Source organism: Phyllostomus discolor, chromosome 12 (genome assembly GCF_004126475.2).
Source record: "Phyllostomus discolor isolate MPI-MPIP mPhyDis1 chromosome 12, mPhyDis1.pri.v3, whole genome shotgun sequence".
NCBI lineage: Eukaryota > Metazoa > Chordata > Mammalia > Chiroptera > Phyllostomidae > Phyllostomus > Phyllostomus discolor.
Genome location: NC_040914.2, coordinates 52089760 through 52114082, shown reverse-complemented (window position 1 = coordinate 52114082; position 24323 = coordinate 52089760). Strand labels below are relative to the sequence as shown.

At 55.1% G+C, this 24323-nt stretch overlaps 1 protein-coding gene across 3 annotated transcripts; it reads right to left on the bottom strand.

Annotated features, from left to right (window-relative positions):
* Positions 1-3718: 3718 nt before the first annotated feature.
* Positions 3719-23221, bottom strand: IRX5 (iroquois homeobox 5). Of its 3 annotated transcripts, none has more exons than XM_036011846.1 (4): positions 22489-23218; positions 21012-21417; positions 20094-20861; positions 3719-3840 (listed from the first exon to the last, which is right to left on the bottom strand). In XM_036011846.1, exons 1-4 carry the CDS (start codon positions 22735-22737, stop codon positions 3770-3772), a joined length of 1494 nt encoding a protein of 497 aa, XP_035867739.1. In that variant the 5' UTR covers positions 22738-23218; the 3' UTR covers positions 3719-3769. The 3 variants fall into 3 exon arrangements, with proteins under 3 accessions (XP_035867739.1, XP_035867738.1, XP_028357850.1); XM_036011845.1 differs by lacking the exon at positions 3719-3840 and adding an exon at positions 18132-18507 and having other exon boundaries at positions 22489-23221; XM_028502049.2 differs by lacking the exon at positions 3719-3840 and having other exon boundaries at positions 19517-20861; positions 22489-23216.
* Between the last annotated feature and the right edge of the window lie 1102 nt (positions 23222-24323).

The following is a 24323-nucleotide window of genomic DNA, read 5'->3' as shown; positions in this document are numbered from 1 at the left end:
GAGGAGTGTGAGGAAGAGGGGGAGGAAGAGAAGGAGGGGGGAAGGAGGAGAGGCAGAGGGAGGAGGAAGAGGATCTCTGGGTTCATGCAGGTCGAGTCCAGCAAGAAAGCACCAGACATGGAGAAATCTAGAAATGCCTGCCCCACCTGCAGGGGGCAGCAGCGACCCATCTGCAGATAATTGCTTTGGTTCAGGAATGTGGGGCCAGAATCAGCAGGTCTTCCGATTTATTTTAGAGAAGCAGGAAATCCCAAACCTTTCTGCAATATTTTCTGATTTTTAAAAATATGGCGTGGGTCGATCAGAAGAGCCACCCACCAGCCTGCAGCTCTGGTTCAAGGTTTACAAAAAGAAATCACATCCTTCCCAGGGGCAGCTTCGTGGTGGCGGCTGAGCTGGATCCTGAGGACTTGGTAAAACTGACATTCGAGATGGGAACAAAGGATGAGCCAGTTCAGCTATTCCATGTCACCGATTAGGGAACTAAGGCCTCGGTGACTTAGTCCTTTCTGTTGCCAGTTAACAGGAGACATAAAAATGGGGAAGAGTTTGGAAAAGTAGTCTGGGGACAGATTGTGGAGGACCTTGAACTGTCGGGCTAAGGAATTAAATGTTTACTATGTGCCAGGCTCCATGCACTGTCTTACTGAGTCTTTATCGTGCAATCGCTATCATTCCCATTTTACAGATGAGAAAGCTGAGGCTTAGCAAGTCTCAGAAACTTGCCAAGTCCACACAGCTGGTCAATGGCAGAGCAGCTACTCGGACATAGGGCTTTCTGACTCCCAAATCGACCCCCGTCTCCTGCCACAAGAGGAAAACGAGGCGGAGCATTTTCGAGGGGTGTTCCATATTTTGAAATTCTCTAACTCATTTACTCCCGTTTTGCTCTTCTGACCTGAAGATTAGGTTTCCACATTTCCTGAGAAGGCTCCCCCCCTCCCCTTTTTAAACACAGCTGTCTTTGAGGGTAAGGAGGAGGAGTGTTTTAAACAGGAGTTGTTTAACTAATTGCCAATTATCTCTGAATAGGGTATGGTTTCCAACAGCTGTAAGGGATTTTGGTCCCCATCCACTGCCTACTGTTGCTGGTACTCGGAGTGTGTTGAGATGTTCTTGGCCTCCCGCTTCAAAGAGACGAACCGGGGCCTCGCCCCCTCCTCCACTCCCGCAGGCCCTGTCAGAGCCGCGTGTGCGCGAACTGGCTGGCATCGGGGGACGTGGCTGCTTCTGACTCTGGGAAGGTGGGTAAAGACCCTCTCTCTCTCTCTCTCTCTCTGTCATTCTCTCTCTTTCCCCCTCAGGCAGCGGTTTGTGGTTTGGCCTTGGTGGGGGCAGAACTCTCCCCCAGGACCGGGTACCCATGCTCTCATTTCCCAGCGTGTTTTCACATCCCCCTTGTGTGTGTGGAAGGTGCTCATTCAAACGTGAGGCCAGACTTCGCCTCCTCCATCCCGAATGCCAGCAGAGAGCTCAAGTATGAGATGCCAGAAGACCACAGCGCAGGTGGGCAATGTTAATTGCCCCTTCTGGCTCTGTCGGCTGGATTCCTGGGAACAGGCCGAGGGGTAAACCTTTGTAAATGTTAATCTCCTTATGTTTAAGATATCACGCTGTCTTTGATGTTCCCAAACATGTTGACTCCTATCTCGGTGGAGGGTGTGTGGCCCAGACAGGCCAAATGCTTGTTTTGTCTTTTGTCTTTTTCCAGGAGGGCTGGCTGATGATATGTTCACCTCCAGCTGAAATATGAATAAGTCCCTCTTCAAAGCCAGGTTGGGGGTGGGGGTGGGGGTGGGGGGACACGACGCAGTGACACTCAGGGCTGATCAGTCCCCATCCCCAGAAACCAAACTTAACACGACTCATTTTCTCATCCAGTCCCACTGGATTCAGGAGAATGACCCTGTCCACCAGGAGCTCCTCCCCCTGAAATAGAAAGGGGGAGGGGCAGGGGGAGATTTTTTAAAAGTCCATTCATATTTCTACAGCTAAGGTAATGCTAACAAAAATGTATAATGGCTCAAACGCAATGGAAATGTGTTTCTCCCTGATGTCAAGTCCAAAATGAATGCTCCTGATTGGAGGTGAATTTCCTCCAAATGATGATTCAGAAACCCAGGTTCATTGCCTTGTGTTCCTTTTATCTTCGACAATGGTAGCCAAGGTTGCTGTGTTCATGTGTAACACATGGAGGAAGGGGAAAGAGAGGGTAGAGGAGGCATACCATTTCTTAACTGCTGGTGCACTTTCCATCAGAGTCCATTGGCAAGAACTAGTCACATGACTTCACCTAGAGGGGAGGCTGGGAAATGTAGTCCTGGCAGCTGTTTCCCATGGAAAACCTATTGTACTGAAGAGGAACCAGGATTATGGAGTGGACAGTTAGCCTCTCCTCCACACACTTGAGGGTCAGGAGACAGCTGGGATGTGGAGGAAGAGAAAGCAGTAGAGCTGGTGTCTGAGGGTATGGATCTGAGTTTCGGAGTCTGACTGTGTCCCATTGGGTGCGTCACTTCACCTTTCTGAGCCTCAGTTTCCTAATCTGTGAAATGGAGATGATGCGGAGTGCAAAGTGATAATGAGGGTGACCCTATAATACATTCTCAAAAATTCTGTCTGTGGCTGCTAAGTTTGGATATTACAGTATTTTAGAGGAAATGTGATATAGGTGACAATTTCTATGAATTTTAACTCTTCCCGAAAAAAAATTTTTGAAAGAACTAGCAACACACTTCTAGCTGGTGTGGCTCAGTGGATTGAGCACCAGTCTATGAACCAAAAAGTCACCGGTTTGATTCCCAGTCAGGGCATAGGCCTGGGTTATGGGTCAGGTTCCCAGTAGGGAGGTGCATGAGAGGCAACCACACATGGATGTTTCTCTCCCTCTTCTTCTGCCTCCCTTCCCCTCTCTCTAAAAATAAATAAGTAAAATATTAAAAAAAAACAAACTAGCAGCACTGGGCCTGCATTCCTGTCCGGTGACTATGAGCAAGAGTGGACTATAGGTGAGGTATCACTGTGAGGTTCGCCGCAGTCCCCACCACTCCCATAAGGCCTGCCGTGTGCCTATTGACATGACCAGTCTGGCTTTGCCAGCAGGCCAGTTTGGGACACCAGAGCTGTGCAAGTGTCCTGTATGTGAACGATGATGATCGCATCCAAGCTTCGGCAACGTTTGACTCCTCCTCCTCTGCTTTCCAAAGAACTCAGTCCCGGCCAGGCCTCGGCCCCAGCTGCAGAATCTTGAGCATTGGCCTAATTAACTGACCAGCTCCAGAAATTGCTTATTACACTATAGGCCAGTATGACTATTTTTTTTAACAGTCCTTTTTTTTTTCTTGGAGGAGCACTATGTTATGAATACCATAGCACAACCTTTGGGATCTTGTTAATTTTCACACAATAATTAATGGGAATTCCGGAAGAAGGTCTGATTCCGGAACTCAGAGCCCTGGGAGTCCAGTAATATGATCAGGAAGTTGGCCTGCGGAAGCCAGGGCTAGGAGGGATGACTGATTGGCTGTTGGAATTGATTGGCACCAGCGGTGATGCCAGGGGCGTGGCTTTGTAGGGGGAGGGTCATTATCTCTGCCCGTGTCCACTTAGAGGGGAAGGAGGAGGAGAAAGAGTGGGAAAAGAAATGAATAATTCTGAGTAAATTATTCGGGGTGGAGGAAGGTGTGCTGTTATAACAAAGGACCCCAAATCTCAATGGCTTAAAACAACAAAGGTTTATTTCTTGCTCACAGTACGTATCCATCGAGGGTCAGCAGGGGTCTCGGCTCCACGCTGTCCTCAGTCTGGGACCCAGGCTGATGGAACCTCTGCCTCCACCGTCTGGAACTGCATTACGGGAGGAAAAGAGAGAGAGAGTGGTGAATCACGCACTGACTTTTAAAGAGCCCGCCCGGAAGTGACGTATCGCTCCCACTCACATTTCATTGTCAAAGAAAGTCATATGCCACGCCTCCCTTACCATGCGTGGGAAGTGCAAGACAAGCCTACCACATGCCCAGGAGGGGATCAACTGGAGAGGCTGCGAACAGCCTTCCTATCTGCCTCTCAGAAGACCCCAGGATTCTGGGTCTGGAAAGGATCTGTGCTAATTGGGACTCTTTGGGTTGCAAAAATAGAAGGTGAAGCTCAAACTACTGAAACCAAAGGGAATTTATTGCCTCACAAAACCAAAACATCCAGCAGTAGCTCTGTCTGTCTGCAGGCAAAGCTTAATCCGAGGGCTCAGAGTCTCTACGGTCTGGCCTCTGTCCATCTCTCAGCTCTGCTCCCTTCCATGTGGACTTTGTTCTCAGGTTGCATAGTCCCGGGGGTCAAGTTCAATGGGAAAAGAAGGCCTCTATCTCTCTTCAAATTTAACAACATCTTAGATCTCAGTTTTACTGAACCCAACTAGGTCATGTGCCTGTCCTTGAACCAATCACTGTATCCAGGGAGACAGACGGTGGGTCAGGCCTAAATAATATGTCTCGCCCTAGAATCAGAATTGCATTAACTTCATCCAAAGCATAGAAACCCGAAGGAAGGGAGAGATGGTTCCAGAGGAGACTAAGCGTACTGGACGGGAGTAAGTGCTCAAAAATGTGCACAAATAAAATCACAGATGTCCACTGTAGGATGTCCTATAGGACACCCGACCCAGGGGTTTTTCAAGTGTTGTTTTCTAGCTGTGCTTCAGGGGCTGCCTGCACAGGTGTGGGCAGGGTTCCTGCATTCTCCACTCTCTCTTCCAGTTAGAGCAGTTGCACTTTATTTCTTTTATATTTTAGCATTCCATGTAAGATTTCTTTGAAACTAAAAAGTAAAATTGAGATCCTCCGCTTTTAAAAACCAGGGAGGAAGGAATTACGCATCGCTGTTTTTTGATCCCACCTCCTCATGTTGCATCATTTTACAGAAGCATAGATTGAGATTCAGAAAGTAGATGTCTCCTCCTGTCTCCTTGGCCAGAATTGGTCACATGACCACCTAGCTGCAAGGGATGCTGGAAATGTGAGCATCTGGCAAAGAGGAATGGGAATATCTCAACTGGCCTAGACATAAATGATTCATCTACTAAGGCTGGGCACATTATCATCCCAAACAAAATTGGGGTTCCTTTATGAAAAACAGAAGGAAAGCAATGGCTCTCAAAGAGCTGCCAGCCACAGCGGTATGAATCTGATCTCATGGCAAGTTCCTTAAGACCGGGACTAGGCCTATGCCTTTGTCCATTCCTCCAATGGTCAATAAAATTTACCTGCAACGATCTCCTTCAATCCTCACAACAATCCCTCGAGATACTAAATCATACATTGACCTTTGAAATATCCACTGGTATCCACGCTTATCACCATGACTGTGTCCCATTTCAAAGATGGAGAAACTGAACCTCAGAGGTGAATTAAGTACCCAAGGTCCCACAACTGGTTCATTTTGCGTATCCCTTACTTTATACCTTTAGCACAGAGATGGACAGAGCCCTGAGGGAAGGGGGAGGTTGAAGCACAGACCTTCTACGATGGAGGAATCGACTGCAGAAAGGTGGAGGGAGAGAGTGAAAGCCCTGGACACGCCAGGCAGATGGAATCACATGTGCAAAAGCCCAGAGGCAAAACAGTGCATAGAAATGGCGCAGTTTTACAGGCTTGGAGCACAGAGTTTAAAGGAACATGACACTTTGGAGTCTGGGCCTTCAATGAAGGCAACAGCGAGCCATTACATATTTCAGGGACGGGAATGCGGTCCACCTGCAGGCGGGAGCATGAGCTCACTGCGGGGGGCAGGACTAGTGCCGGGGGGGTCACTGAGGGGGTGGGAGATGACAGTGGCCTGGATGACAGTGACGGCTGGAAGAAGAAAAGAAAGGAAGTAGGGACCGAGGAAGTTGAAGCCACCAAATCTCATCCAGATTTGGTAACTGGAGATGACAGTTTGGCGAGGACAGAGAAGGCTGAGACTGACTCTCAGATTTCTAGGTGGCGTTGTCATTTGCTGAGGTGGGGCAGGTGGAGGAGAGCACAAAGGGACAGGACCCCGGATATCTCAGTTCCCGAGCCTGCGCTGAATCACCATGCGCTCTGAATCCCCTCACTTGTTATTCAATAGGGAAAAGTCAGGACTCAGGACTAGGCTGGGGATATTAAACAAGCCCTGATGAAAGGGAAGAAACCCCCTTCATTGGGTGTAAGTACATTGGAAGTCCCAAGTACTCACGAAGCCAGCGCCACAGTCTACAAAGAACACCTCACACAGGTGAATGCCTCTTTCTGGTCCCTGCCTCGGAGCCACACGGGCCTTTGCTCCTCCCTTCCACCCAAGGTGAGACACCTGGGCCCTCAGGTCCACCTGAGCACTGACTACCAGGGTCCCCCAGATAGACGCCGCTGGGACGCTGCGGTGCACTCCAGTCCTTTCTCAGCCTGCATCCTCGGAGCAGCCCCTGGATGCTCTCAGCCCTTCCACCCTGAAGTTAAGACTGTGCCTGGCGAACTAGTGAGAAATTATTTATACCCTTTGTAAAGCCTACGAATAGAAATGACTTCATACTTGATAAACTCATCTAAAACTTTGTGTGGGAAGATAAATGTCCAGTCAATTCGTTTCGATCTGAAAAAGCAATAATGAAGGACTGCCCTCCCAGACTTGAAGACACACCGCAAAGCCCCTAGGAAGCTGGACGAGACCAACAGACCATGAGAGCTCAGGACCAGATCTATGTGCTCGTGGAACCGTACGTGCCGAGAGGCAAGGCCAGGTCAGAGCTCACGGAAGTGTGTGTGTTTTTTGGGATCATCTTGGTTCCAGCTCTATACACGGTCACTGCAAATGTCACTGGCTTTGGGGGCAGTGCTAGCATGAGCAATCTCTAGAGCAGAGACACGCTTCCAGGACTCAGCTATTATTATTGTTGCTGTTCTACTGTGGCGAAAGCGAGGCTCCGAGAAGTGGAGCCACTTACTCCAGGTGACACAGCTGGTGAGTGGCAGAGGGGCGGTGCAAACCCAGCTTTCCCTGACCCCAGAGCCTGGGCACTCTGCTGTCTCTTCCTCAGTGGCAGCCCCCCGTGGAGAGAGGGCTGTGTGATCAAGAGCCACTGAGAAAGCCCTAGAAGCCTCTAGAAACACTTGAGCTCAATCTCAGAAGTGTGCGTGGATTTAGACAGGTGATGGGGATGGGCTCCTGGGAGCCAGAGCGGCCGACCAGCCTGGGAGGGGGGCTCGGGGAGTAACTGCTGGGAAACGGGGTTGCGTAGGACAGCGCGGTCAGACACACGCGGAGCTTCAAATGCCATGGAGAGGAATCGGGACTTGAATCTTTTTAAAGTGTGGCTTTGACTTTGTCATTCTCCTGCCCTACAACCTCCCGTGGCTCCCCCTGGCCACTGTCTCCAGGCTAAGAAGGTAAGTATACATAGATGGAAAGAGGCAGGGAGAGCCTGGAGACAGAGAGACCGAGTAGGAGGCTGGGGTCACAGTCTAAGGGGGGGGCAGGGGGGTGGACAAGGACCTGGAGGGGAGAGGAGGAAGGAAGAGCATGCACTCGAGGGCAAGGTTTTGTAAAATGCACCCACCATACCCCATGCTGCCTCCTACTCCTCTCCCCTAATGGAGGGTCACTGCTTCCCTGGAGCACCAGCTAACATATCCAGCTCAGAAAACAGCCGGCACCTTAGTCTACCTGCAGTAGAATTGAGCCATGAATAGCCAGAGAAGTAGCTAATGCCTAAAGCGGCAAAGAGCAGTGAGCATCTCCTTTCAGGCTCCTTCTAGGCCCAGAAAGGGAGAGTCACACATTCCTAGGTTTGTATCCCACTTTGACATCTTCTTACACCAGTAAACCTTTTAGTGCCTTAGTTTCTTCATCTGTAAAATGGGGATAATAATAGCTCCTACTCCATAGCTTTGGTGGGGCTCTACCCAGATCCTGTACGGAAAGCCTTTAGCATAATAACTGGTGTATATTAAGAGCTCAATGGGGTAGCTATTGTTATAGACAATAAAATGTTTAGGTAATATGTTAACCCTGGAACTATCTGCTTAGCGGTTTTTAGCAAAGGACTTGGAATTCTCAAACGTCATTTGTTTTGTCCCCGAGACGGAGACGTGAGCCTTATGACTCAGAAATATCAGGTGAAACAAATCTCATTCAATTTGATTCGAGTAGTCATGAATGGTCACTCCTCCTGCTGTGGAGGTTGCTAATTATAAATGGATCGAGCGACAGATGAACAGACAGTAAATCATGAAAGCTAAACATATCTTTCCCTGGGTAAAGTACCGGCGGCGGTTTTTAAAAAAGAAAGAAAAGAGAAACCTGTTCTCCCTCCACAACCGCCCCCCCCCCCCCCATGGCTCGCGTGACAGGAGTCCACGGTGTCACCTCCAGTTTTGGAGTTTTCATTATTCAGCAGGATTTGCAGTGAGTGATTGATGTAATTAAAGTTATTGGTAAAGAAAGACTCGGTTCCCAAGGAAGCAATGAGTCAGCAGAAAGTTTCAGTAATGAAATAATGTTCCAAGGAGTCTTCAAAGAAGCTTTTATTTATTTATTTATTTTAACTCTAGACGCCTTAACTGTTGCTGGTCAGCAAGAAGATGTGAAGTAGTTAAGAACTGGGGAAAATACACAAGTTTAGAAATTCTCAGATAGAGTCCTTTTCAATAAAATGAAACCATATTTATTGTGTAATCGTGGCGAAGTAATGGAGAATTAACCATGTGCTTTCGTGGGCTTTGCTTACTTTAATCTCATTTAATCCTCACCCTCTGAGGTAGGTACTGTTACTAGTCCTGTTCTATAGATAGGGACACTGAATTTCAGAGAGGCCAAGGACCTTGCCCAGGGTTGCACAGCAGGCACACGGCACAGGTGGGGTAGAATGAGCAGTGCGGCACCTAAGCTCACCCCCTCCGTCTCCACAGGTCCTGGGCTTCTCTGCCTAGATTTCTCGGTCACTCAGTGTCTCCCTAATGCACTCAGGGTAACAGAATGCAGTCGGGATTTGAAGTTCCATCTGTGTGACCCCAGAGCTGTTTCAAAATTCATACTTTTATGGGAAAATACAAACAAGTGCATTGCCTTGGGGTCCTTCCGTTTGCTGTCATCCGCACAGACATGCACTGAGGACTCAGGATGCTCCAGGCTTTGGACCGCCCGGTGGTGCCTTGGGGATGGTAGGGGTGGGGAGCCGGTCAGGAGGGCCGGCTGCAGTCTGTATGACAGGGGACGGCGGCTCAGAGGACAGCGGCGGGAGGGGAGGCACTTGAAGGTGACCTCTCAGAAGGGTCTGTGGGACTTGGGGCTGGGAGGCCTGTGAGACGTGGGCGGGGGTGGGGAAAGCAGAGTCAACCTATTTCTCAAGTCCTTCCACCGAGGGAGGAGGGAGAGAAGCTGGTCTGGGGTTGAGGGGACAGGAGGAATTTTGGAGGGAGGTGACTTCAGTTCGGGACCTTTTGCATTGCGTTCGCTTGTGGTCCCGCCGGCTGGGGACCTGCTTCAGGTAGTCGGGTGTGTGTGGCCTGGAGCAGGGGTGAGAGGTGGGGCTGGATGTCAGAACAGGCTCGAACCATGGGACCACGGCAGGCCATGGCAGTTGGGGGAGGTCCCACTTGATGAGCCATGCTGAAGGCCCTTACCCAGGGAGAAGAGAGAAGGGAAAGGGGAAAAGGGGCAGGGTCTTGGCTTTGAGTGACATTAGCGCCAGGATCCCAGCAGCCCCCCATGTTTTAGCACTGAAGAACCCACTGTGTTACAGTGGGTGGCTTCAGGAGGGAGGAGTAGGACGGGAACCTCCCACTTGTGAGCGCCTGCAGGGAGGGTCTGATGGACTGACAGCCTCCCAAACGGTGGCAGCGTCCAGCCCTCCAAGGCCTGCGCACCAACCCTTTCTCCAGACTTTGCTCCGCCCCCTCCTCGTCCCCGCCCCCCCCCCCCCCCCCCCCCGCAGAGGAAAGGAGAAGGGCCGGCGTGCTTTGCGGTGCCAGAGGACACACTGGGTTGTGGGTCTTGGCCTCTTACCCCACCCCCAAGAGTGACACACAGACGTGGAAAGGGGAGCGAGACCTTGCAGAACCAGCGGGCTGGAAGGAACACCAGCTTAGCAGGTTTCTCAGGTGCTCCTGCCTCCCCAGAAGCACGCCCCTGCGAGGAGGGTTAGTGTGCAAGGGAGCCTTAAGAAAGGGTCAGTGCCGGGACCTTTGTTTTTTTTTTATATTTGTCTTCTGGGGATGGCAAGTGACACTAGTTTCTCGGTTACAGTCACGGCATCAGTATTGCTCCCCAAATAAGTCAACGATGACAAGACTCGAAGGGAGCTGTTCTGGAAATGGTAGTTTCGGCCGTCGGAGGCCAAGACAAATAGCTGGAGGCTGGGGCTTGGAGAGGTCCATGTCCAGGGCCGCTGAGGGCTCATTCCTTGCTGTCTCCAGCTCTACGGGGCCTGTTCAGCCGTTCCTACATGTTCTGGGAAGAAGAAGGAAAAAAAAAAATCTGGGCAGAAAAACAACAGCGACCAAAATAAGCCAGGCTGACGAATTTTTCTACCACACTCTTCACGCGAGCAAAGAGGTGGTGTTTATTCCAAATGAACCCTTTTCTCTAAGTTGCCACTCATCCACGCTTCCATGCCCTCCAGGAACACGGGTCCTCTGCGGCCAGGGCGCATCTGCACATGGGAGTCTTTGGAAAAAGAGCCACAGGGTTCGGATTTAGATGCTGGCTACAAATAGAGGGCCAACAAAACTAACAAACAAACAAACGAAAAAAAGAAAAAACCCTTGTGGTTGGGATCTAAAAAAACAAAAAAAGTCTCAGAAATGACAACCGTGTGGTTAGTCGGATGTCAAACCGCGTGCGCCTGGAAGGTGTCTGGGATGCCCGGGAACGGCGGGGGCTGCGGAACCGAGGGCTGGCAGATGCCTGCCTCTGCTCGGAAGACGTCAAGGTGCTGCTCTTCGGGGCCCGGGGGCTCCCTGGGGAGGCAAAGCCGCTGATAGTGTTACAGAAAGAAAAAAAAAATCCCCAAGCTGACGACCATCTAGACTAGACAACACAAGCAGTCAAGAAAAAGGATTGAGGGGCGAGAAACAGTCAAGTTGAGACAGGAGAAAGAAAAAAAGAAAGAAAAGAGAAGAAATTCAAATAAAGGCACCAAAGAGCCATAACTCAGGAAGTTGCCCCCACCCCACAACTGAAATCTTTGTTTGATAGCAGTTGGCTGGTACAGTGTTGGGCAAAGGAACGTGAAATTTTGCTCCCATTATGCGAGCTCATGGTGGGCAGGTGGAGAATCACTTCCAACAGGAGAAATGAGCACATGGTTTTGGAGAGCAATTACTTAGGGAGGGACTCCCTCCCTGGCAGGGGCGATGGGCAACAGGCGACAGTCCCCGCACCTCCTCTCCGTGGAGTGTCTGGGGAGGGGCAGCCCTCTCCTAGCTTCCCCTCGCCTGCACTTCACCCACGGAGTGCCAGGGAGGCAGCAAGCTACAGCCGCGGCCCGGAAGGGCTGCTGTGTTTCTCAGCCCGGCCTAAAAATATCTCCCTTGACAGCCTGTCACGGTGTCTGAGGCTCCGCCATTATAAATTCATTCCTCTCTGTTACGGCGTTTTGTTTCCAGGAGTTCTCTGTGAAAACAGAGACGTCCCGGGGAGCTTAGATTGGGCGAGGCAGAGGGAGAAGGCCTAGGAGTCAGGAGACCTGGGTTTTCCAGTTTGGTTCTGCTCGCCGACTCACTGTGTTCACTTCCTGAGCCTCAGTTTCCCCACTGAGAAAAAAGGAAAAGAAAGACGTGGTGGTCGGAGAGCTGTGAGACCGCTGGTGCCAGGAGGGAGGGTGTGTTTACCGTCAGGTTTGCCCTGGACCCTGGGAACTTGGCGAATACCACGCCTCCCAAGCCTGGGGTGCTTCAGGCCCAACCCCCGGGGGCATCCACAGTGCCCCTCCTCTCATCCCACACACCCACTCCGTCAGCAAAGCCTGTCGCTTCTATCTTCAAAATACAGATCAAATCGGACCGCCTGTCCCCATCTTCCCGGCTACCGCCCTGCTGGGAGGCAGAATTACCTGCCCCTGGGTTCTCCATCAGCCTCCCCACTGGTCCCTGCTCCTGTGCCTGCCCTCCGACAGTCTTAGCGCCTCACACTGGACTTTCGACCATAAATGAGGTCCTTCCCCTCCCTCCCTTTCCTCTTCCCTGTCTGTTTCTCATCATGAAACCCAAAGATCTCACCAGGACCCACCGGGGCCTGTGCCTGGAAGCTGGCTTTGCCTCGGCCTCATCCAGTCCCACCAAGGCCTCCTCGCTGTGGTGCGGACCTGCTCCCACCTCAGGGCCTTTGCACTTGCGCTTCCTTCTGCCCAGGAGAGGTAGAAGGGAGGTAGCTCTCTCCCTTCTACCTCTGAATTCTTCAGGGCCTGGCTCCCAACTTTTTCGGGTCTCTGACCAAAAGCTACCTCCTGAGGGGCCATCCCTGGGCTGCCCTCCCCAAAGGGACACACTCCCTTCCATGTCCTCCTCCTCCTTCATTTTTCTCCAAGCGCGCCTCCCCTGGGCGTTACGATAAGCCATCGGCACACTCCTGTGCTCACCTTCCGTCTTCCCTCTCGATGGTAAACTTCAGGAGGGCAGGGACTTTGTTTTGCTTATCTCTGCCCCGTGGGCACACAGAGCCGCGCGTCCAGGATATTGCTGGCGCTCAGTTAGTGTGTGTCGGAGGCGGGGAAGGGACCCGTGGAAGGGGGACTGCACTAGATGGAGGCCAGCCTCTGCATTCTGCTGGAAAGGCCAATGCCAAGGCCTTTCCGGTGCTGTGTCACCAGGGCAGCACGCACTAGGGAGTCAAAGGTCACCCATCGTTAGGAGATCTGGGTGGGCCTGTTGGTTGGGGGTCAGGGGTGGGGTGGTGGGCGAGGCAGGCAGGGTAGGTAAAGAATCCCAGCTGAATTTACAAGATCATAAGGCCGCAGGTTCTCGACCGGAGGAAGTTGCTCAGAGGCCCTTGTGGACAGCTTTTGAAACATAGGAGTGCGCGGACTCCTACACGCAGGGGGAGCTCTGAATTGCCCTGGGAACCAACCTGAACTTCAACTTCACTCCATCAGCTGCAGTCAGCTCCATGAAGTTCAGCTCTGATCCGGCCACTCCACGGTCTGAGTGCCTTTCTGACTCTCCAGTGTCCCCTGCCAAGCCCCAGGGACGTGGCCAGAGGAGTGGAGACGGTGGGGCGGGGGTGGGGAGTGCTAAGGAGCACCAGCCATTCCAGCAGGACCCTCCCCAAGTCAGAGCCCAAAGCCTCTGTCCCCTGCCACCTCTTTTCCCCGGGCTTTGGCTAGCGTGTCTCCAGTGAAGTCTTAAGACAGCATGACCCCGATAATTCTATTAAACAACAACTATATGCCGCCCACGAGGATCTTCACAAAAGCAAGCCCCCTTTTTACAGAAAAAGCCACTGCGGTTCAGAGAGGTTATGTGATCTCTCCACGACACACAGCTTAGGAAGTCGCAGGGGCAGGACCGAGGCACCAAGGCCCAACCGGGGAGCCATCAGGTCTTGGAGGACAGCTGGTGTCTCCACGTTCACACTGTCCGAGGTACCCTGGACACACTCGGGTCCCCTTCTCTATGAGGCTGAGGACGCCTAAGAGGCCACCGTGCCCCTCTAGGACTGCCGCCACAGGAGCCCTGGCCTCCTCCAGGTCTGCGCGGCCCGCCCGTAGGGGGCGATGGCGGCACAGGTAGAGCCTGCGGCCGAATCCCAGCCGGCCAGCGGAAAGCAGCTAAAGTCAACAAAAGTATCCGCGGCCCAGGCCTCAGGCGCGCGCGGAGGGAGGAGACCCTCCTGGGCCCGCAGCCTGGGAGGCCAAGCCCAGGTGCGTGGAGCGCCGCCGCCAGGCCGCCTGTGCGAACCGGGGCTCTCCATCCCTTGTTTGATGAGCAGCGGCCAATAAATTCATTAATCATCATTTTATGCCTCATCAAACCCCCTCCAAGCCCCTCCATGGGAGTTACACAAATTAGCCCCTGAAAAGACAGTAATTTCAGTTTAGCGAGGTAAGTGCTTTCTGATGGGCTCGGCGCACAGAGCTCTCCTGACAAGCCAATCCATCAGCACGTTGGGGATGGCCTCACCCTGCCCAGCCGGGCCTCACCCCGGCCGGCCCCCCCCCCCCCCCCCCGCCCCGCCCCCCATTGCCCCCAGAGGCTACTGGGCTGGGGTCTCCGCGGAGGGTACCCGCTTTGCCCGACTCCTTTGCACCCATCCTCCGACTTTTTTCGTCTGGACTCTTGCCCTCACCCACACCGACATCCTCCCCAGCCCATCTGAGCAGAAGAGAGACTTTTGGAGGGGAAACCGAGGCCCCCAAATTGGGGAACGAACCGGAGGGTGGCAGAGGAGGACGCTCTGGCGCTTAAGTTCTGAACTCCAGCCCCTGGGAGGAAACCCTTTCTCCTCCTAGTGTCTGGATGTCGGGGTTCCACGACCCCTTGAAATTACTGAAGGGCTGTGTATGTTGAACGTGTGCATCCTTGGGCGCAGGGGATAATCCACAGTTTCCTGACGGTTCTGAAAGAAATCCCAGGCTCCAAAGGAGGGGCTTCTAGCAACAGAGAAGGGGGTCCTTTCGTCTAAAGGGCGGCTTCACGGGCCCCGCATGGTCAGGAGCGGGTACCGCCTAGTCTTTCCCCGTGGCCCTCACGTCTTTCTCTCTCAAAACACCACCTGGAGTGAAAGACGACGCCTGGGGTCTCCTATGCCTGGGCGCGGCGGGTCGGACCCCTTCCTGCGGAGTTGGGTAAGAAAAGGACAGGAGAACTAGCCGGAAAACGTTGTGGTGAGGGCAGAGGTGCTTGCGCGCCCGAAGCCCACGCCGCGCCTTCTCCCTTTCCGGTCCTGGTGCACAGAAGGTCCCACAGGGACCCTATCCGGCGGCAGGGCCCACGCAAAGCGGACAGAGGAGAAGCCGCAGCTCCAGCGGAGCGGTCAGGCCAGCGCTCTGCGGCGGCGGATAGCTGGAGCGCCAAGGGCCGCGCAGCGCCTTCATTAGCTTCTCCTCCACGCGGCGCTGCATGCCTCGGAAAATAAGTTAGCAAACGGGGAGCCGTTTATCTCTTTTATCTTGGGGCCTGATCCAATTAAATAAGTGCACATTTACATTTGCATCCATCAGGCGGGAGCGCTGAGAGCCCGGGGTTTGCTCGGAGCAAATAAAAGCAGATTTCACTGGGGAAAGTGGCGTCTGGGCCCGCCGGGCTCCTCCGGGCGCTGGAAACGAGCGCGGCCCGGCCGGCGGCCTGGAGGATCCAGAGCTGGGCCCTGCGGCCGACAGGAGGCCAGAGACCCCTATAGCGCTAAGGGCCAGGGCAGAGCAAGGGGTGAGGGCAGAGCAAGGGGCTCAGCCGGAGCCGCAGCACGGCCGAGGCAATCCCCCGTTCGTCCACAACCTGGGCCATGCCTTGTGCCCGGGAGCCAGGTCGCACGTAGCGCACAAACGAAAAGGAGACTGGCTCTAGCCTGGTCGCAAAGGGAGACCGGCGGGGTGGATCTAGGGACAGTCCTGCAACTTTCGCCAGTTTGGGGGGCGGGCAGGCGGCAACGTGCTAGTCAGGCCCGATTTTCCCCCCTGTCCAGTGGCTGTGTGTTCAGGAATGCTAAGCGCCACACAGAAGGCGCGCCCTCGTTTCCCCCCCATATACCTGCTCCAGGGGGGAGGCCAGTGACACTACCCATTAGCGCTTTTGGAGGGGCGAAGGGGGTCTCCCAGTGAGCACCTCTTGCCTTGCCACGTCGACCTCGTGAAAGGTCCTTTCGAAATGGGAGGCTTTGAAGCACCGGAGAGCAGTTTTATTTTGTTTGTTTTTTTTCTTTTCCTACCCACAGGCCAAAACACAGAAACGGCCTTTGGGCCAAGTTGCCTGATAGACCCCAGATACGCTGAACTGCAAATGAAACAAAACCGCGCGGGTTCTAGAGCCCTGGGCAGCAGGAACGCGACTGCAGGCACCCCAAGCGGTGCGGGAGCTCCAGGGCCCCCGCCAAGGACGCGCACAGCCGCGGCCCCCGCCCGCAGGCTGTTTCAACCTTGGGCACCGTTCTCAATAACCTCCTGCCTGGTTTTCCAGGCCGTGCCCAAGCCCTGGCGGCGAGTATGTAGGATTAAAACAGTTCTAGTCTCGGGCCCTGGTCCAAACCCCCAATGCTAAGTGGGTCCTGGATCCCGGGCCGCAGCGAGTGGGGTGGTGGAGCAGTGAAGGCCTGACCCGCTTGGGGTTCAGAACTAAGGCACAGCTGCGGGTAGGGGCGCAGCCTGGCGTCGCCTAACTCCTCCTCCCTGCGAACCGCGCGGCGCCCAGGGACCAGTAGGCGGCGCCCTTCCTAAATGGAATCCGCGCCCGGCTCTCTCTTGAGAGCGCAATCACATTCCTTTCACTTCGGGCGCTTTGCAAAGCGCTAGTCTGTGCCTCTGACGAGTTGGCAGCTAGTTGCAGGGGGCAAAGGTGAGCTGAGAGGCACTGGCTGTTTTGAAACCACACGCAGGACGATCCCCCACCCACACACCTTCCATGCTCTGAGAGCTGTGCACATCCCCAGGAGTAAGAGGCCCCCCGAGGGCTTTGCAAACTAGGAGGCCTCGATGCAGGCCCTGCACCCAGGCCAGGGACATTTCAGGGCCTGGCACTCCGGGCCTAGGAGCTTGGGTAGGAAAGGTCCCCTTCTGCAGGCCCTACGTGCTCCCCATAGGTGCCCTCGGGGATTGACTGGGCCGTTGGTTCGTCACCGCCAGGTCCCAGGAAGGTATTCCGCCCCGTGCAAAGGGATAAAGGAAAGAACCCAGCCCACTCCCTGTTCGGCGCTGCTTCTGGGGGACTGACTGCATAAATCCCACTCAGTGACCTTGCGGCTTCCACCACCAGGGACTCGGCGCCTCCTAGTTCCTAAGTGCCAACCTAGGCTCCCCGAGGGGGCTGGTGCAGTGCAGCCGAGCACAGGTGGCAAATGCCCGCACAGCCCCAGAACCGAGGTGTCTTGGGTGCTGCCTCCGTCTACTTCCGCGCCCCAGTCCCAGCCCGCGCAAGACCCCGATCCTGGAAGGTGCCTCCAGCTCCTCCAAGGCGCGTCGCCTTTGACGCCGCCCAAGACGCGACCGAGTGGAGGCTCGAGGAGACGTAGGACATACAGACACGCAACCACTTTGGGGATTAAACGCCGGAGACATTTGCTAAATGCCCGCACCTCGATGTGCCCAGCAGGCCGCCCCAAACTGGAAAGTCTCCAGACACCGCAGTAACCACTAGCCACCGAACACCCAGCTCTGCAAAGGAGAAAACCCTAAACTTAATCAAAGACGAAGGACGCGAAGAAAACCGTAGACCCCCGCGGAGGCCAAGGGCAGGAGGGATGCGAGTGGAGGCAGCGACTAGGACACCAGCCGTCCAGCCCCTGGCGGTTTCGCTCCGCAGCCGCGAGGCTCCTGGCGCAGCCCCCCATTGGGGAGAAATGCCGCGGGCTCCCGGGTGCGCGGTTCCCGGTCCCAGGCAGCCCCGCGGGCTATCGCCACCCAGCCCCGAGTCTCGGCGACCAGACTGGGGAGGTCCGCGTTGCGCCGTTTACATATTCCCGGGCAACACAGGAGGCCTGCAATTTTCTCTTTAAAATCTTTGGGTGGGATTTAGGGCCAGGGCTTCCAAAACCCCTGCAGAGTTGATGGCGTCCTTAAAGTCTCTCTTAGGAGTTGAGGACCGGCCTATTCTTCTGACTTTTGTGGAAGGCAAGGTGACTCCTGGGGCTGCATAGTCAACAGGGGGGACAAGCTGATTGTGAACCAGGCTCTCTGGGCGTAGGGGTGGGTGGAGGGGGCAGGGGCGCGAGGGGGCAGCGCAAGTCATCTCTGGAATTCAATTGTTTAAAAAATCATTTATAATTAAAGGGACAAAATAAAATACGATCGTCTCATGCATATTTAATCGTTCACACTTTCGGCTTGGAAACCATTTTCCCTGTGTGAATTTTCTCACTAATTTAAACGCTAAAGTCGGCTGCTGTTTGGGGGGGGGGGGGTGACACATCTGGACAATGCTTTCAAACTCCTTTAAATTCGAATAAAGCTCCAGGAGCCCGTTTCAGCTTTAAAAAAAAAAATAGCAAAAGTCTAAACTCCAGTGAAAGTTTGGGGAGTGTTTATAAAAGCAAGTAAGGTTAAAGTAATCTTGAGTAGAAATGCAAATAAGCGCATTTTGATTTAGCCTAATTAAACCCGCGTTATGTGCAAACACATTCTTGTCTACATTCGGGCTGCAGTTTAATAGAGCAAATTAATTCCCCTCGCCGGAGTGTGTTTTTTGAGTAAGCCCTCCCCTCCCCCGACCACTGAAAATTTCCCACGAAGTAAAACACGTCCGCGGTTCCACCTCTTCTCTGAGCGAAATGGAGACGCGGGCACCCACAGGGCTGACGGGCCTGGGACGCGGGGCCGTCTCTCCTCATTCGGGACTGACACGCGTTCCGACCCTTCACGTCGAGATGAAATGCGCGGCGTTAACACGAGAATATAAAAACCTCAAAAACCCTGTTGTAGCTGTTCGAACTCTTGAATCTGAAGGGTAAACGTGCTCAAGCGACGACAAGCCTGATCCAGGGCACGGAGGCCTCCTTATCTAGGCAAATGTCCTCGAACTTTGGAAGGCCGCTTGTCCGAGGTGGGGCTCTCCGGGGTCGGGGGTTTGGGGCTCCCCTTCCTTCCCCCAAGCTCCGGCGGCGTTCCCTCCCCTACTTCCGCCTACTCAACTCGTCTCCGACTCTGCAAAGTGCAGGCTGGAAATTCAGGACAAGTGTGACACCTACCTGTGAAAGGGAGGAACCGTCCCCTCGCCGGCCCCAGCGGCCCCAAGCCCCGCGGCCGGCCGGGGGGTCTGCGGGGCCGCCCACTCTCCACCTCATCGCGGAGAGAACCTTCACTAATTTAATCAAACCCAACACGGAGATGAATGCCCAGTTGGGAAGGGGTAGAGGCAGACAGTGACTTGGGAGCGCCTTCTTGGCACACCCTCACGCTTCCCGCCCGCATTAGCCCACAGCACCTTTGAAATAGTAATAAGGGCTAAATCCGGCATAAAATCGAACTCATTAGCAAAGTTCACCAGCTGATTGCTTTGCATAAAACACGACACTGATTGAAAGTAATTAGGTTAAGCGCTGGAGCTCGGGTGGTGCGCGTCTCTGGCTGACTCTGCCATCCTTTCTCCCTTCTGGGCATACACTTGGGTCTCTCTCCTCCTTCCTCCTGGATCCAATCTCCCCCCAAGCAGCTCGGCATCCGTGATCCAACCTGCGTTTCGGGGCAGGGCCGTGCTCCCCCCGGGGACCGGCAGGCTAATTACGAACTCTTGGCACACTGAGGTTCCATGGAACCTTTAATTCCCCAGTTGGAAAAAAAAAAAAAAGTTGCCGTTGGTACCTTTTGTCCAAGGCGATGGACAGTTTATTGAGGCTTCTAAAAAGTAATGAGTGGCTCTGATTATGTTAAAATCTCTTTTAATTAAATATTTTGCATTTTACAAAGGCGGCTGCAGTCTCTTTTACTTTTTAAATCTAAGAGTATAACCTGTTTCCTTTCTGTAATAATACTTTAGCTCATACCCAGAAAAATCAATAGGTGTAAAAAATTAAATTAAACTTGTATCTTTAAACTATGAAACAGTTTTGGGGGAAACACAAATGCATATACTTATATTACAAAAAAAAAACCCATTAAATGCCTGTACAGGTGTCTTAATTTCATAATTTACTCCAAAGATATTGAATTATCAATTTAAATACAAAATGCTACATTAAATATACAGAATAAGATTTAATACAAATCCTCTTTTTTAATTTTTCTTTTCGGTTGGTTAAGACATTTGTGTGTGTGTGTGTGTGTGTGTGTGGAGATGTTTACACTTTTATGTCATCCATCTCCAAGAACTATAAACTTTTTAATAGGAGGGCTAGTTTTTTTCTCTCTCTTGTTGATGGAAAAATAACTGCCAAGGCCGTGATTTCTAATAAATTAGGAAAAGTCCGGGACCGACGCGGCCCGCGTTAAATGTCCGACATACCTTTCTTCAGTTCATAGGCAGGGTCTTTGCACAGGTCTAGCTGGGGCTGGTTCCGCAACACTTTCGGGTCTTTAGCCAAAGCGTCCGCTCGGTTCAACACCGTCTGGTTTAATCCATTGAAATGCGAGCCCGGACCGGCTGTGGGGCCTGGCCCGGGCCCCGGGTGGCCATGAAGGTGTCCGAAGGAGCCATAGTTCGTGTAGCCGGGATAGAAGGGCGCCGTGTAGTAGAGAGGCCGGGACAGCACCGTCCCGCCCGGGAAGGGGCACTGCCCCGAGGGCGAACGCGAGGGCGCCGGGGCCGGCGACGCGCGGCTGCCTCCCAGGGTTTGCCCGGCCACGGACCCCGGGCAAGGTGCGCAGGGAGAGCCCTCGCTCCCGCCGCCCCCATCCTTGACCTTGTCCGAGGATGTGGCGATCTCTGCCAGAGACCACAGTTTGGGCTTGGCGAGCACCGCCTGTGGCGGCGGCGGTGGAGGCGAGTGTATGACCGAGGGCCCGCCGGGGCCGGGGGGCAGCTCTCCCGCAGCTGGGTGAGGGCCCGGAGCCGGCGCGCCCGAGGGGTAGTGAGGACCCTGGTCCTCCGCCAGCCGCGCCGCCGGGGAGGGCCCGCCGGCACGGGGAGGCCCAGGCAGCGTGTCGAGGCGGCCCTCGGATGGCGGCTCCTTAAAATCCGAGTCGCTGAGGCTCCCCTCGGTCTCCTTGCCGGCAGGAGTGGACGGCCCTTGCAGCCTTTCGCAGCCCGAGGCCGCTTTCGGCTCCGCTCCTCCTGCAGGCGAAACCCAGGCCGTCAGAGGTGCAGAGGCCGAGCGGCGGGATAAGGCAAAGACCCCAGACCCTACCCCCAGACCCTGTGCGCCCCCTCTCCGGACCCCCCTTTTCCATCTTACTCAACACACGCTTTCCCGCGTCCACCAACCTGCTTCAGGGCCCTCGGGGTCGCCCTTGTCCTCCGGCTTCTGGGGCTCATCCTCGTCGTTCTTCTCCAGATCAATGTTCTCCTCCTCCTCCTCGTCCTCGCTGCGGTTCCTCGGAGTCCACGTCATCTTGTTCTCTTTCTTGAGGCGCCGGCGCGCGTTGGCGAACCAGGTGGACACCTGGGTGAGGGTCATCTTGGTGATGATGGCCAGCATGATCTTCTCACCCTTGGTGGGGTAGGGGTTCTTGCGGTGCTCGTTGAGCCAGGCCTTGAGCGTAGCGGTGGCATCTCGAGTGGCGTTCTTTCGGTACGCCGGGTCCCCGTAAGGGTAGGAGCCCAGGGGAGCTGCATAAGGGTGGTACCCCAAGGAGCCTGCCATGCCGGGTGTGTGGTCGTAGGGAGAGCCCTGCAGGGAACACGCAGAAAGAAGGTGAGAGTGGGCCAGGATCCCCACTGCCACCTGGGCGACCAAAGCACCCTGTCCTTGGAAACTGTGGTCGGAGGGCAGCGAGGCCCGAACTCCACTGGGGTACGGTTGGCGGGCTTAAACCCAAGGGCAACCCCTCCCCCTTCTTGGAAGGCAGCGGGAGCGCCAACTCCGGGAGTCCGATTCTGCCCGGGCCTTTGAAGCCGTCCTGGCTGCGCCGGTTCCCGGTAGGCCCCCGTCTCCCGGGGCATGTTCGTCTCCGGTGCTCAGATACAATCGCCACGGCCAGGCCCTCCACCCCAGAGAGAGAGGCCCCGGCAGCGGTGGCGACTCCGTGCACTCAGAGCCGGGGTGGCAGCGCGTTAGCCGCAGGAGGGGAGAGCAAGGGAAGTAAAGGCATTTTCCCCCCTCCAAAGAAAGACAAACGAAAAGCTAAACCTCGTCCGGGCACACCCACCCCTCCAAAAATGTTACCCCAAACCGAAGCCAAGGCGCTTTACCAGAAAGTGCACCCGGCCGAAAAATCCCGGATGCACCGCAGCTCCGCCGACTTTTCAGAAATTTAATACCTCCAAATCGGATTGCGAAGATAGGATTACGGATTTGCAACATTTTGGAGGACTAATTAAAGGCAAGGCCAAACGCATTTACATAGACTAAGCATGCTTCTGTTAGGATTCCGGGTCTATTTCTTTTGAACTAGTTTTCCAAAATCACAAAACTTAAAAAAAAAAGATAAAAATTGAAGGGCGGTCTGAAGTTCATGTTTGAATCAAATGCTGCTCTTTAATTGCAGCGACCTCTCCTCTCAAAACACGTTCCGCCAGCTCAGCGATCCGAGCAAGACGCGGTACTCCTCCTTCCCGAGCAACTCCGGAGCCCGAGGCCCGGCCGCGGCAGAGCGAGACAATCGCCCAAGTTTGCAAGGGCCGTGAAGCTTGGCCGGGGGGGGGGTGGCCCGCGGTGGCGCTGAGGCCGGTGTCCCCGCAGCCCCCGCCCGCCCCGCGCGGGCCCGGCTGCGCTCTCCCGCCGCGGCTCCCGCTCACTCACCACGTACGAAGAGAAGGCGGCTGCCGCGGCCGCGGCTGGGTCGGCGCCGTACTGGAGGTGCGAATTGTAGCCCGGCGAGGGCGCCGTGAAGGCGGTGGAGCCGGCGTAGGGTGAGAACGCGGAGCCCGACGACGAGCGGCCGAGCTCATCCGTGCGGGGCCCCGAGATGACGCTGGTGCTGTACGCGGGGCACGAGTAAAGGGCTAGCGAGGCGGACGGCTGATACAAGTAGCCCTGCGGGTACGACATGGCCACGCACGGGCATGGGGCGCTCCGCGCCGCTGCCGCCAACGAGCCGGGCGGCGCCCTGCGAGGGCGAGCGGGCCGGCACCTGGCCTCCGGCTGCCCCGGGCCGCCGCTCCTCGGGCCCCGGCTCCCGGGTTCCGGCTCGCAGCACCTCCTCGCTGGCTTCCCGCGCGCCTCCGGCTGCGACCGCCGAGCCCGCTCCTCTGCGCGCCTCACTCGCCCCGGCTGGAGTCTCCCCCCTCCCTTACGGCTTTCTCTTTTCCCCCCTCGCTCTTTGCACTGGGGGGCTCTGCTTTTGGCTTCGCAAAGGTCCTGCCAAGATGCTAAGTTGGAAATTGAGGATTCTGACGCCTTGTGCGCGCCCGAAGCTCCTCCTTCCCGGGGTGTATTCGGTGGTTGGACTGGCAGGAGCCTCTGGGCGGCCGCAGCCAACCCGGCCGCCAGGCGCGCCTCGCCCTCTCCCTCTTCCTCCCCGGCTCCCTCTCCCGCTCGCTGGCTCTCCCCTCGCCCCTCCCTCGCGCCCGCCTCTCCTCTAAAGCCCTCGTCTCCACCCCCCTTTTTCTCTACCCCCTCCCTTCTCTGGTCTCTCCCTCTTTCTCTCTCTGACTCTCGAGCGCCGGCCCCAGGATGACAATCACATCCCAGGCGCGCCGCTCGCTTCCAACTTTCCTCTTTGGCTAAGTCCGGGTGGAGCGGCCGTTCCGACACGCCACAGGCCCTGGTGGCAGGTCTGGCCGACCCAAAGCACAAAAGAAAAGAGGTAGAGGACTGCGCATAGGCGAATGCTCTGTTCTCACCTCCCCACGGTAAACCGCGGAGTTAGCGGATTTCTTGTTGGCTAGGAGGCTGGGCTCCAAGGCGGATCGCCACCCCGCTGCCCCTGGCTTCTTCGCCAAAGCAGGGGCCCCGAAAGTGAGTTCAAGATCTGGAATGAAGGTCCCTGAAAGACTCCGATGAATGCCCTAGTCCAAGGCGAGGGAGTCCGGACGACTATCCTTCTTCGCCAGCAGCAGCAGCAGCAGCAGGTGGGCGAGAGACAGGCCTTGGACATCTGCACGTATCGGATCCGGCCTTTCTTCCACCAACTCCCCTCCAGACTGAGAGGCAGAAGACACTGGGGGCCTGGGACCTGTGGTGGTAGCGTTTCTCTAGAGGGGAGGCAGTGAGCAAGAGCTGCTGGACGGAGAAGCAGCTATACCGGAACAGGTCTCTGGAGCCCCCTCCCCTCCCCACCCGGCCCAAGCCTCGCTGCTTCGTTCTTGGCGCTTTCCATGCGAAGCTCTCTCCGCCAAGGCCGGTGGTGGTGGTGGTGGTGGTGGAGGATGAGGGTCCCGTACCCCTTCGGACGCGCTCACACCCGCCCATGCTGCACTGTAAACACTCCGCAGAGCAGTGCCCAACCCAGCCGCTGTTTGTTCAGCGAGGCGCTGGCAAGGCAAACACACCACTGAGTCACAGGCAGAGCCCTTGCCCACGACAGCCACACAGTGAAAGTACAAAATAGACCATCTGCCAGCCTCTCCACCCCGCGCGGTCACAAGCCACAGACGCTTTCGATCTCGGGGACAGACAGGGGCGCTGGTGAACCA

Excerpts from the sequence above, each read along its gene's own strand:
- IRX5 (XM_036011845.1), bottom strand. The coding sequence starts at position 22,737 with ATGTCGTACCCGCAGGGCTACTTGTATCAGCCGTCCGCCTCGCTAGCC. Across the intron at positions 21,418-22,488 it reads CCGCCTTCTCTTCGTACGTG|GGCTCTCCCTACGACCACAC; the intron begins GTGAGTGAGCGG and ends TGTTCCCTGCAG. Across the intron at positions 18,508-20,093 it reads TGCCTATGAACTGAAGAAAG|GGTCGGAACGCGTGTCAGTC; the intron begins GTATGTCGGACA and ends CTCGACGTGAAG.